General features: G+C 33.0%; 1 protein-coding gene across 1 annotated transcript; it reads right to left on the reverse strand.

The window, feature by feature from the left end:
• Positions 1 to 9773: 9773 nt before the first annotated feature.
• Positions 9774 to 14742, reverse strand: LOC122046562 (25.3 kDa vesicle transport protein-like). The gene is made up of 6 exons (XM_042607320.1): positions 14537 to 14742; positions 13046 to 13240; positions 12345 to 12505; positions 12109 to 12255; positions 11147 to 11223; positions 9774 to 10112 (listed from the first exon to the last, which is right to left on the reverse strand). Exons 2-6 carry the CDS (start codon positions 13231 to 13233, stop codon positions 10029 to 10031), a joined length of 657 nt encoding a protein of 218 aa, XP_042463254.1. The 5' UTR covers positions 13234 to 13240; positions 14537 to 14742; the 3' UTR covers positions 9774 to 10028.

Consider the following 14742-nt stretch of genomic DNA (forward strand, 5'->3'; position numbering starts at 1 on the left):
AGAAGAATATGATGAAGAAGATGACGTTATTGTTGAAATTGACGATGATGATAATATTGATATTGAAACTAATGGCACAATTTCAGAAGAAGTAAGAAATATATTTATATGAATTAATGTTTGTTTATTCTATTCATGTTGTATATATAGTCCATTCATTCATGATTTATGATTGCATTCATTTATTCGTGTTATTAATCTTTCTTTTTTTACAGGATGTCTAGTTTGAATGATAGTAGTTCAGGTGTTAATGAGGGTGGATCAAGAGGTGATGGAAGAGGTAGACAAACAACATGGAGACAACAATCTTATAGTAGAGTTCTCGAGAAGGCATTAAAAAAGCAAAAAAAAAAAAAAAAGATAAATTGAAGGTTGAATTTGAAGAGCATATCGGGGGTAATCTTGGAGAAAATGGAAAATAGTTTAATAACTTGATAGCTCAAATAGTTCGAGACACAATATCTCCTTGTATTACGGTTGGAAGGATGCCTCTTTGGTTGAAAACTAACTCATCTTTGATTGTCTTGATGTAAGATTGGAAAATTACATTATGTTCTTTAATGTATTGTGTTCTTATTATATAATAATTTATGTATTTATAATTTTTTGGCATAATAAATTTGAATATGAAAAGATGAGCTTAGTGATTGTTGAGTGATCTCGTCTGGAATCTGAGTCAGACGGAGGTCGTCTATGCTGTCACTAGCGTTGACGGAAATCGACGGAGATGTTCCACAAGGACAAGGCTGCACAGTCAAGCTCCACGGGCTGCTGACAGGGAGTGATGATGGGGGTCCAGAAGCGGGAGTTCCCTGATCACACTTAGACAAGCCCCCCTCACATTAGGGACCAAGAATCAGGGAAAAAGTCCCTGGAGCAGGCCCTCCGACGCTCAAGTCAGGTACTTTTTCCCCAGAAGAATAGTAAAATTACATAAAGTAAAAGACATATGCGAAAAGTGAGAGAGTGTACCTGCGTAAGGGAGAGGACCCCCATTTTATATGACAATGCGTACTTCTGGTCTCTGACAAATGTTAGGGAATATCGGGTGTCAGACCTTATCTGGGAGTAAGTGTCACGTGACATCCTATCATAGGTTACAAGAAGGTTCTTCTGGTAATGAGTCATGGATCATTGGAATATACCCTGACACACAGTGGTTATTCTCTGACAGGTAGTTGTGATTCTCTGGCTTAATTGTCGTGTAGTGACCTACCGTCTTGCAGGGAAAAGCTCCGGTTGACCGATCTATCCTGACTAACATGTCCTGACCTGTAAGCCCTGGTCTGTGAATTCTGCCCTGCATAGCCTGACTCAGAAGTCTCAGTCTGTAAATCCTAACCTGTAAATCTTGCCCTGCATAGTCTGACCCAGAAGTCTCAGTCTGTAAATCCTGACCTGTAAATCCTGTCTTGCATAGCCTGACCGGGAAGTCTGTAAATCCTGACCTGTAAATCCTGTCCTGCATAGCTTGGACCGGGAGTTTCAGTCTGTAAATCCTGACCTGTAAATCCTGCCCTGCATATCCTGATCCGGAAGTCTCAGTCTGTAAATCCTGACATGTAAATCCTGTCCTACATAGCCTAGCCCAGGAGTTTCAGTCTGTAAATCCTGACCTGTAAATCCTACCCTGCATAGCCTAGCCCAGGAGTTTCAGTCTATAAATCCTGACCTGACTGGTTCCTTTCCTCTCTTCCTTATTCTTGATGTTACTTTCCCGACTTTTTTACCAGAGCACCTCAACCAGTGCGCCCATTCGACCTCCCGACCGAACATTCTGAGTAAACTTCTGATCTGGGACTTTTACCTAAGTAACCTATCTTAGTTTCTGGCGTGGAACTCCGTACCCAGTGTTAGCTCGATCCCGACCCCCTTGACTCACCATCATGTCCCCTTGACTTCTGACTGTTATGTCTCCTTGACTTCTGACTACCACATCCACTTGACTTCTGACTATCTCGTCCCCTTGACTCCTGACTGTCACGTCCCCTTGACTTCTGACTGTCACATCCCCTTGACTCTTGGCTGCCACGTCCCTTTGACCAAGTCCTACCTTTATGCGTCGTATCACTGAGGAAATATCCGAAAAGAATACTAATAATCGGTTTAATAGGCCACTTGAAGGAGCCCATGGATCGAAGACTTTGGTTCAACATTATTACAAAGTTGTAAGTTTTATTTGAAAATAAAACTTCTTATGACAATTTATATGATAATAAATTGTTTCATTTTTAAGGTTGATCCTATGACGGAAGAGCTTCCGAGTATGATCAACACCTTCGAAAAAAAATTCACAAAGGAGGACCATGGAAACATGATTGGGTTGCACAAAAACATGTAAGTATCTGTTACTATGTTATCAAGGGTGAGCATTGAAGACATGTAAGTATCTTTTCTATCCTTTTATTCCTTATGATGCATTTCAAGCTATTCCTGATGTGTTGGCTATTGGCACATGCTAATAAACGTTGTTCCATTTTTGTTTCCAACACTTCCTATTTGTTATTTCATACATAAACACTTTATTATTTTATACATAAATAGGAAGATGAAAATGATCATTTTTATAATATATAAACAGTTGCCACTCCTAGTCCATAAACTATCGGTTTTGCTTTTATACATCATTAATTACTATTGCATATGCTATTCAGTTCTATTCTTTGTCAATGTCTTTTGTATGTATGTCTTGTAATGTATATTTATACACCTTGAGAGTCTCTTTACCAAAGTGAGAAGCATATTGTGTATTTGATATATGTGCACTTTGAATTGCATTTATTATGATACATTATGTTGATACATTGATAGTAAATGCTTATTCTAAAGTACTTTCAAAGCCTGAAGTGACTTATAAAAGGAATTTCTGTTGTTAACATAGAATTGGCTAAGACTCATGTAACTAATTACGTAATAGGAGTTCGAATGCTTCTATTGTTTGCATGTTTCTTAATGTTTTGTTTTAAGAATTCTGATTAATAAATATCTAAACATAATACTTGTTATTTGATCTGAATGTATTTTGATTGTGTTGTCTGTATATTTAGTTGATAAAAATTTTATATAATTCCTTCCACTTCATCGAATTAATGTAAAATGAAATAGCATTTGGTTATTTATTTGTATATTTGGTGATTAATTTGTTTATATTTTTTTACATATTATTGATATATTTATTTATAAAAATTAAATCCATTAATCCATTGTTTTGCATACAAATATTTTTTAGGCTGAAATGGTAGATCTTCGATTGACTCAGTCAGAAAGTGGAGTATCCACCTCTATTGTTGATAATGTATGTCGGTCAAAGGATGACGATATCATGATGCAAGTCTTAGGCTCACAGTCTCGTTACGTGAAGGGTTTAGGTCCATTACCTAAACTATTTGTAGTGGGTGGTTCTAAAGCCACAAACATCAGTTCAAAGCATCATGATTAATATGGAAAATTTGCAACTATGCAAAAAACGATTGATAAATAAAATCAGACTATATGTGAGCAACATCAAAAATTTGAAGCAATATTGCGCTAGCTTCAACGAGTCATTCCTGGCCTCTCATTCCACCAACATGCACTTCAATTCGATCTCCTCCACCACCTCCCCAGCCTTCATCATTGACTATGTAGTTTTTTTATTTTGTAACATTATGTAATGCATATTTCACTATTTATATTCTTTTAGACAATATTTGACTAGTTGTGTTCATGTTTTAAAAATATTTGACTAATTAATAGTAAATTGTACTTTTGCGATCCATTTTAGACACGTTATAAAGTTGTCACTAAATGAGCAATATATTTTGTAATGAATAGAATACGTCACAAATAATTAAAACAAAAATGTTGCAAAAATACATTTCGCGATGCATTTCATGCATCGCGATATGTTAGAACCTTTTGGCAACATGTAAAAGAAGGCATCGCCAATATTAGTATTGTGAAATGATAGCACCTTTGGCGACGCATAAAAGAAGGTGTCGCCAATACTTGCGTCGCAAAATGTTGTAACCTTTGGCGACGCGTACCTTAATGCGTCGCCAAAGATCATATTGACATTTTGCATACAAACCAATTGTGACTCACATCGGCGATGTGTGTTTGCGTCACAAAATGTTTAGTGCCGCGTTGTATGTACAAATGGCGACGCTAAAATGCGTCGCTAAAAGTCAGAATTCTTCTAGTGTCTTTAAAGATCAACGCCAACGTGATACTAATGTGGGCAAACCAACACCGATGTGGTGCTACTTTGCACTGATTTGCACCATTATTGGTGTGAATCTTTAAAGATCAACACCAACATAGTGCTAGTTTGCGCAAATCAGTACCAACGTAGTACTAGTTTGTGCAAATCAGTACCAACGTAGTACTAGTTTGCGCAAATAAGTACCAACGTAGTACTAGTTTGCGCAAATCAGTACCAACATGGTGTTGGTTTACACTGATTTGCACTACTATTTGTGCTAATCTTTTAAAAAAAAGGTAGATCTGCTACCTTAACGACCTCTAATGTCAACCTCACAAATATAAAGAGAGGTAAATATAGGTACACAAGCTTTAAGCGCATGGTGGAGTAAATCTGTCAGTTCTATATATATATATAAATAATAATAAAAGAGCATCTATTATTTGGAATATATGAGCATCTCCCTTTCTTTTTTTATTAAAAGAGTTCCCACTCTATCAATCCCTTATAAAATAATAAGGTTATCCGTAGGTACATTTTCAGCATTATTATTCCTTACAACACGTATTAATCATGAACCAATTTATCCATTGTATGAATAGGACAAGTCCGTGATGTAATATTTATAATTTTATAACTGTTATAATATGAATATTGTTGAACATGACAAGTTCGAATTGTAACAGCTACAGTTTGTAGTTATGATGTGAATGTTGTTGAACAGGACAATTCTGAATTATAATAACTATGGTTTCGTAACTAATGCAATGTGAATGTTAGGCAAACAATTCAAATTTGTTAGCAGCTATAAAATTATACTTGCTATAACTTGAATGATTTTTATTGTAGCAGTTATTAAACCATATATAACTGCTACAATGTAAATATTATTGAACAGATCAAGATCATCCAAACCATTCCGGGTTTAAAGTTGAAATCAATTTATCAAAAAATTAAAATCAATATGCTAAAAAATCAAAACTAGTCAAATATTGTGGCAAAAGGCGAATACGTTCATCCAGCGCCCCCGCCAACCTATCCCAAGGCCAACATAGAGGAGGTAAATCACGGGCGGCTACTAGCCTTTGGAATAGTGACTAGCATATAAGGCAGGTATTTACCTCGACTTTGCCGAGATTCGAACCTCAGACCTCATTATGGTAATACCTCATGCGCTAACCACTAAACTCTTCCGAGGAAACTCAAATATTGCACTTAAGGATAGTTGTGTAATTTTATAAGAGGCTGATAAGATAGGACATCTTTTTGATAAACAATTAAAAAAAGAAATACCTTCGATAATTTCAATAAAAAGGTTTATCTTTTGATTATTGTCCCTTTTTTCAAAATTTAATCTTGCCAAGATTTTACAATCACATAGGTCTTAGGAGGAAAGGAATAAAAAATATTGACTCTTAACTTGATTTTCCATTATTCTTGAATAAAAAGATAGTCCGGTGCATGAAATTTTTGTTATACGGGGTCTCAAGAAAGAATTCATTGTACGTAGTTTTATCTTACTTTTTGTAAGAGGTTATTTCTAGGATTCGAACCCGTAACTTTTTATCACAAAACATCAACTTTACTATTTACAAGAGGTTATTTCCATTGTTCTTACATATTCTCTTATAATAAGAGTTTAGTAGCTCGATTTAGATGTAATTTAATAATTTTAAAGGAAATTTATAACAAAAGAAAAACTTTAGGAGTAAAGTGAAAATTTTCTGAAAAAAAATTAAGCCCTTTCATGTTGCACCATTTCAGATATTTATTATTTTATATAAAAAATCAAGTTATTATATATACTACGTTGACCTAAAAAGGCATTAAATTCAGAGGTACGAAGAGTTTATACGAAAACAATTATTATAAAGGAATAATCGGATGCTTTTTTCAAGGGAAATTTTACAAGCAGTCGTAAATCATAACTTAAATTTAGCATGCAGTCAAATTTTATTTCTATTCTCTAATTTAAACATAATCAACATCAATTTATCTAATTCCTTTTCATAATTTTAGATATAAAAAAATTAAAATAAATAATTCTTCTTAAATTTAAGATATTAAATTAAAATCTAATATATTTTTTATTAAATTAAATAGGACTCTTTTTACATCTTAATTAGATAGAAAAAATATTAGATACTCTTTAATTAGTACTTAATTAGATGAAAAATATAATAGATTTTCTTTGAATAGTATTGAATTTAGAAGAATTACGTTAAACCGGAACAAAAGGGGTACTTAATTTGATAGAAAATATATTCGATTCTAATTTAAAATGTTAAATTTAATCGGAATTATATTCATCTTTAGATTTTTTTTTATTTCTAAAATAAATATGAGAGGTGATTTTAATAGAAAATATATTCGATTCTAATTTAATGTACTGAGGAATTATACTCAATTTTAGATTTTTTTTTAATCTATAAAATATGAGGAGTAATTAGATAACAATATTTGTATGATAAAGTTAAAGAAAAAAATACATATAGGAAGTAAAAATAAAATTTTTTAGACATGAAAATTACATATAAAATTAAAGTTATGATTATATATATATATATATATAAATCCAAGCACCTTGACTCTATTTTTTTTAAAAAAATTAAAAATAAAAAAATCTTTAAAACATTCTAAATACATATATATTATACCTCGTGAGCATATAAGATTATTTATCATGAACACTATAATCAAAGAGGGAAGTCTTAATCCTAGAGGAAAATCTTATTAACTTAAACTCATTATAACCCAACTCTTAAATTTTAAATCATAAAATATATAATATACCCTAACATCTAAAATTTTTAAGCCGGAACACTATAAATTAAGAGGGAAGTATGAACCCTAGAGGAAAAATCTTATTGACTCAAACCTGTTATAACTCAACCCCTAAATCCTAAAATTTTGAACCTTAAATACATATAATATATCCTAAAATAAAATAAAAATATACTAAATGAGTTTAGGCGTCTTGATTCATTTCAAGCGCCTGGACCATATCACCAACAAGCGCCTGGATCAATTCCAGGCGCCCTAAGTCTGATTTGGATGGTTCTGCACGCACATGTATGTAATATATCTCTCTCTCATATATATATATATATACTTAATGGTCAATTACTTGTTGTCGTCATAGATGGGTCATCCTTATAATTCAATTTATATATTAGTCAATAAATAAATAAATATATATATATATATATATATATATATATATATATATATATATATATATATATATATATATATATATATATATATATATCCATTAATTCGTCAAAGTTGAAACTCGATTCTTAAAATATCTCCAATGTAAGTCTTGTGAGAGGTTTGTAAAATCAAAAAACCTTAATAAAAAAATTTGAACAATTATAGAGGTGAGGTTTGAGGTTTGTAGTTCAAGAGTGATTTTGAAAATTCAAATCTACTTGTTTTTTCTGTTGAAGATGGAATTTGTAATTGATTATAAAACGGTATTGCATTGTGATTTGTGATTTATAAGACAAAGAGATATATGTTTGTAATGTAGGGTAAAAAAATTATAAGGAGATTTTTTCATTATAGAAAAAATAGTTGGTTTTTTATTTTTAATGTGACACTGGGATTAAAAAATTCATTTAGAGGTTTAATTATTGAATATATATACCCTTAGATGTATGAAAAATTAAGAAGGCATATTGCCGCTACACGCCTTAAGGAACCATATAATAATGAAAAAGTTATCGTATTTGTAAAATAATAATAATAATAATAATAATAATAATAATAATAATTAAAAAAAATTATCCTTAAATAATACCAAATCTTCATTTAAATTATTTAACATAATGAAAGGTATAAAATTCAACTTTTGAGTTAATTTTTTTTTAAGCTAGTGCAAGATATCCAATTCTTCAAAATAATTAATCCTAAAAATAATCTATTCAACACCTGAAAATTTTACTATTTGATCATTAGGAAAAATTTAAAAGTACTCATAATTCATAATGAATGACTGAACAATCCAGCATTTCGAATATATCATCTAATCCTACAGTAGAGTATACGGTAGTTAAAAATTAAATCATAAATACTTAGAAGACTATGTGAACATCCTATCATTACCACTGAATCATAACTTGGAAAAATAATTGAGTTACACCTTTGAGTTACATATATATGATAAAAAAAAGTGATTCGTTCAACCCAGCGCCTTTGTCAACCCTTCCCTAGACTAATACGAAGGAGGTAAATTATAAGTGACTATTAGTCATTAGTTTGGGTAGCCAAAGTATAAGGAAAGATATACTCAAATGTACCGAGTTCTAACTCTTAAGATTTTATATGGTAATATTTCATATTTTAATTATCGCACCGTTTCGAGAGGCGTATCCTTGAGTTACATATAGAAAGATGCCTTTGTTGTTACATTAGACAAACATCAGATCAGTGCTTTGTGCACGAGTGAACAACTCCATATCACCTGACTGGTTTAGGAGTGAGTGGATTGCCAAAGAATTTTTAAAAAATAATAATAATAATAAAAAAAAAGATAGCGGGCCCACTACAGTCGAGTGGCATGGCCTTTAGGAGGAAAAGTGTGAGACAAGCCACACTGGTTTTGCTTCTGCTGCTGAAACATGGGAGAAAAATGCAATGAAATGGTTTATTTGGAATTCACTGTGGTTGGTTCAATGATTGGATTTGGCACTAGCAGAAAAAGCCAAGGCACATCAGAAGCTTCGGTTTGCTACTGTCATTTTTGTATAGGACAAACAATACTGAATTTGCTCACAGATTTGTGGAAGATTTAACACATTGAAAATGAATCTTTACTGTAAAGATCTCGCCGACAAAGGACGAATTAGCGGTTCAACAGTCTTCTTCATAGCCCACTGATCTGCCTTCAATCATACAACTTCATTTATAAAAAGAGTTCTACGCATAGGATAACTTCTCACAAGTTGATTTATAAAATAGCTTACAAAGGAAGATTTAGATTTAAAAATATATAATTTTTATTTTCTTTCTTAATGCTGCTTTGCGACAATTAAATAACGTGATGAAGCCCAAACTCGAATGTTTTGAAGATGTTGTTTGAGTGAATTAAATTGGTTTTGACCTGAACGGTTTTGGATCGAACTTTAAGAACTCGGTAAAGTGATCAACGTTTTGCTAACTTGACTTTCTGTAAAGTCAACGCCACAAGTATGATCATTAATTTGTAAACGCCCCTTAAGGAAAAAGAATATGCACAAACAAATGTCTCGATCGACTTAACAATCCCACTTGAGTATATAAAAATTTAATTAATCCATATATTAATTTAGATAAATTAAATTAAATACGTCACCCATATATAAAGAGAAAAATAATAACATTTTAATAATTTAAGATTTTTTTGGTAATTGGTTGATCAACCAATTTTAACAAACTCAAAGTTAAACATCTGGGGAAAAACACATCTAGATGCGATTTGTTTTTTTGTTTTTATTAAAAAGACATTTTAATAAATATCACTTGTAAAGGTTTTTCTAGTAAATTGCTCTACATTGTTTATGGGAGATTAAGATGCTGCACAATATCCAAAAGAAAACAACACAAATGAACCAATATTCCATTTGGATTCGTCGCAAAATTTTCAGCATTGTTGTAGTATGAACCTCTATAAATGTTGAGTTTAAAGATTCTGGCAACTGGTAAAAATGAGTGCACCTGATTTTTCTTGAATGGCCTGAGAAATTCCACCCCTTTTTACATCTTACAGTCTGTCTGAAGTTCTGAACATCTATCAAAATGGTCAACACAGCGAAATTGGCCCATAATGCAGAGACAATAAGAGAGAATCTATTATCAGATTTCACCAAATCTTCTTTCTAATCCAGAAGAGGAGCATGACGACTCCAAGCACAATGGCGACCGGAGCCCATTTTCTAATCAAAGCCTGAGTCAAGGAGCAAGACTCAAATTCAGTGGATGACGAAAAAAAAGAGAGAGAGAAGGGATTTACAATCTATTTAGTATGCATTGTCATTGATGGCTGTATGTCATTCATCAGACTTTATGGAACAAATAAATTGCAAATTATATTACAGTATTCACACGGGACAGCTGCCTGTGTTTTTCTTATTGATGCTAGGCGTTTGATTTCTATGAATAGTTATTTCATTCCATATAAATTTCTATTAAATAGGTATTAAAAAAACATAAATACCAATTCTAATCTTTAACTTATTTCAAGAAAACTACTTCTCTCTATTCTCCAAAGAACATTTATTATCATTCTATACCTATCTAGTTTTATAAAAGAGTAAACCAAATGAACCGAATGGGCTGTTTGGATAGGGAAGGTGAGCGGGATGGGAAGAATGAGTCAATTGGGTCGGGTACAAGTATTTTATTTGCAAAGACTTCCATGTCTCTTACAGTATCACTTATAATATCACTACATATCAAACATAAACATTTGTCATTTTATAAACCAAAATAATAATAAATATTCTTCTTTTATTTTTAGTCGACAGTATGTCCTGGGAATAATTATTACATTCCTTAACAATTCTATTTCATGAATCAAACCAAATGCACCATGAGACTAATGGTTGAGGATAGTTGTAGCCCCTTCATTAGAAAGTTAATACATGGGATGGGGATTTGGGTCTCTTATATTATTCTTGCACCTTGAACATGAAAATTTATCCGATGCTGAGCTGCTAAAACTACAGTATAACCTTTATTTGTCTAGGGCATATTTCATGCAAAGCATGGTTCTTTTTTTTCCTTTACTTCTCAAGCCCTTCAAAAATATCATTAATCCATCTACTCAATCAGGATTGTTATAGGGAACAGATCGACAATATTTTATTCTTATTGTTGCCCCAAAAAAGTTTTGAGGTCTGTAGCTAGACCTTCAAATTCAAATTGCATAGATAAACATATAAAAAGAAACACAACTTAAATAGGCTTATGTATGCTTACCTGTCGATTTAGATCCTTAGCCTTATCAGCATAGACTCGGGACTCAGATGTCAACCGGTTGGATAATTCACTGACCTCTGCAACAATTCTATAAGTTAGGACATAAATAGTAAATCTTTTTTCTTAAGAAAACATGAAAACATATTGCTTTATATTCCAAAGCTCAAAACAATACAGGCAACCAAAGAAGTGCAAGCAAAGATATACATTAACAGAACGCCAAAAAGATTTATTGTTATCAATTGACAAATAGTTAATGGATAATTAAATGCCTGTTATGAGCCAAAGCCAAGGATTCTGAATTCTGATGACAACATATTATCAAAACATTGGAATGATCTTGTATAATTCTTTATTCTTGATTAGGTTATCCTATCCCTTGCATTTAAAAAAAAAACAGACTTATTATCCAATAACTTCCAGCATCATATTGCAAAGATGTAGTAGAGTTCAGATGCATGCTAATTAGAAAATTTAAGTTCAGAAAAATGAGAAATTTTGGTTTACTGGTCCAAAAATGCTTCAAGCTTAATCAACAAGGCAGAAGCTTCTGTCCTTTGGCAAGACTGAAGTTTATCCCTGAATCTCAAAAGGTGAGGAAAAGGAATGGTTTAGGCATATTAGCCAATAAACTAACAAGGATGGGGCAGCACCTGTTTTAGTTCATGGGAAAGAGAAAAAGAAAACATAAAAAAAAAAAGTAGTGTAAAGACAAATAGAGATATTATTAGTTCATCTCAGGTTGGTTGGAAAAACAAGTTGAAAAGACAAGATGTCATTGGCCCTTTTCAGTTGGAAAACTAACAACCATTTTAAAAATTCAGAAATAAGTTAGCACTTTGATTCTTCAATCACAGAACATGCCCTTTTAGCAAGGTTCAACATCTTACAATATCGATTTCTTATTCTTTCAATGCTTGCAAAGAAGTACATAACATGCAATAGTTAAGTTTAGAACTTACGGTCTAACTTTTCACCAACACCAAGAACCTCCTGCACGTTGCGAGTCATTATCTGGTGGACTTCATACAGTTCATCATTCAGCTTAGCAATATTTCGCTGGGTACGAGTATCTAAATAAAGTTTCTTAGTCTTCTGTATGAAAGTATCTAACAAAGCACCAACAGAGCAATAAAACATCAGGGTTTGAAAATTGTCTGGAAAGTACAGAAACTGTTGTTCTCGATGAAAATTGTACCAAATTTGATAAAAGCATAAGGTCTTGCAGCTGTTTCAATTTGATTTCCATTGACTCTTTCAAACTCATTCTTAAGGTCTTCCAAGTATTGGTAAGCAAGCTTCTTGGGGTAGGAACGATCGCACATTGTTAGGTAACAAACACGACCCTCAATAATGTAGCTAAGTGACCGAGTCAAGGAGAGAACAGTAGAAAGTAGAACATTTGGAATCTAGAAATCATGAATATCTTACAAGTAACAAACATTATGTCAAACATCTCTGACGTGATCAAAGAGCTTTATAATGAAAAATAAATGCATAAATACTGAGTGGTAAAGAGTTGGTTTCAGCAGTGACAAGGAACAGAATTAGCTTAAAATCATGTATTAGTTGGCAAGATCTACAACAAGCATTAATGTGGAGTTGGTTAGATATTCTACGAATATTTCTTGCAACAAGAAGTAATGTACAGATTGTTGCCTTGAACATATTTTTTATTAGGAAAAGAAATATCCATCTATAACTAACTAAGGCATGTGAAGAAAATTAGGCTAGTAAACAAGAGAGTTATCAGTTCATATGAGAGTCTATCATAGCTAATCATGCTCCCTGAGTATTTTCATAATGTATGAGCTGCTCAACCAGATTATAAGAAGTATTGGACCACTTGCTAGGTACCAAGAATACTGAGAAAACCAACCATGCAAAAGATTAGGATACTGGAAGAAGTATGAGCCAGTCTCAATTGACATTCTAGAAGCCTCGTAATGCCCTTTTGAGAGATTCTTAAATAAAAGCTTTGCTTGCTGCTTGTAAAAATCAGCATCTTTCTGGTCACGACCATCATCCAATCCTTCTGCTAAAGGTAGGCCATCAGTAACACGTGCTATCATTGTCAACTTTACCATCTTAATCCTGGAGAATAGGATCCAAAGAAGTATACTTAAAACTACCTTCAGAACTACCAGGCAAGCAAAGATAGACAGGATTATGAAAATTATAACTGGGCAATTGAAAAATATTAAATGGAGAAATTAGAATTAAATAAAACAGTAGAGAAAAATTAGTTTTGCTCTAGTTAATCAACTGCATGAGAGAGTGCATTTTAACTTCTCAAAGAACATTGACGAGTTAAATTCTATTGGACAACTATGACTTGCAATAGCCAACTTCACAAGTGACTTTCATGGTAAATTCAATAGATCAATCTTCTTCAAACTATTTTTTTTTAACTCTTGAATGATTTATAAACAACATGACTAGAGCTATATATCTTAAGTAGCCAAAAATATCAATAACAACAAGATACATAGACATAAACATCAAATACATATATAACCATACAAATTTAAGCAAGAAAATCTAACAAATACAGTTAAACATTTTAGTTAGACCATAGTTGTCTGAATAGATATGCCTACAACATTGCATTGGAGAAGTCTGATACGGAGTTGGATTAAGAGCAGATTCTGGATTTTATGGCCATTCCATAGAATGTGAACCAGAACACTCGAATTATTTAATGCTCCATTGCAAATCTGAAAAGTAAGCTTTTGTTTGAAGTTGAATTTCGAGCTATTACCTATGCTTACTAAGACCTTAAACCGCTCTTTACTTAAAAGGATGGTTAAGCAATTACATTACTTCTATATATTCAACAAACAAGTATTATGCCTACTTTGGGCTTTCAGTTTAGGTGGAAATTTAGCTTTTTTGACTAGGAGACTCTGCCATAGTCGTTTTGAAATGAATTTGAGCATTTCTGAGGAATCCGCCTGCAACAAATTCAATCACCGTAACAAAATCGAAACGAAGTAGGCATGGACAGTTTATTTTCACAACAATCTTCATGATATGGCTCGATTTACAAATCATAAGTCATTAACCATCGAAAAAACACCGGATCGGACAATTCAGATCCGGACAGGCTGAATTACATCCAAATAAGAGAGGATGATCCAATTTCCCCAGAGAAATCAGTCCAAGTTAGTCTACTGTAATAAGATCGTCGAAAACCTCATATCTCCAGCAATCCACTTGAGATAGAAGGATAGTAAGCTAGAAATGGCCAGGAGTCGACGAATAGAACGATTCGTCTCAAAAAGTCGAACGATCACATCCAATATGACAGATCGGGATCACCCTGCCGAATTGATTAAGGACCAGTGGGAGAAAAATAACAAGATCTAGATCTACAACTGGAAGGAATACCAGGGAAAGACGGCGGACGATAGCGCGGTTGTGCGTGACAGAAGCTCGTAGAAGGACGACGATCACCGTGTGGCTAGCGAAGCGGAGCCCCACTTCGTCGACTGTTCGCGCCGGCAGACCACGCAGGGCGCGGACTCGCAGGCGCTGGAGACGGGACGAAGAAACAGAGCAAAGGGGCGGAATTTAGAAGGGAAGGAAATCGACCT

Source organism: Zingiber officinale, chromosome 2B, assembly GCF_018446385.1.
Source record: "Zingiber officinale cultivar Zhangliang chromosome 2B, Zo_v1.1, whole genome shotgun sequence".
In the NCBI taxonomy this organism is placed as follows: Eukaryota; Viridiplantae; Streptophyta; class Magnoliopsida; order Zingiberales; family Zingiberaceae; genus Zingiber; species Zingiber officinale.

What these genes read in the sequence shown, in the direction of transcription:
- LOC122046562 (XM_042607320.1), bottom strand. Translation starts at nt 13,233, where the DNA reads ATGGTAAAGTTGACAATGATAGCACGTGTTACTGATGGCCTACCTTTA. An exon ending in ACTGGCTCATACTTCTTCCA is followed by an intron (nt 12,506 to 13,045) that starts GTATCCTAATCT and finishes TCGGTCACTTAG; the next exon opens with CTACATTATTGAGGGTCGTG. An exon ending in TGTTGGTGAAAAGTTAGACC is followed by an intron (nt 11,224 to 12,108) that starts GTAAGTTCTAAA and finishes GAATTGTTGCAG; the next exon opens with AGGTCAGTGAATTATCCAAC.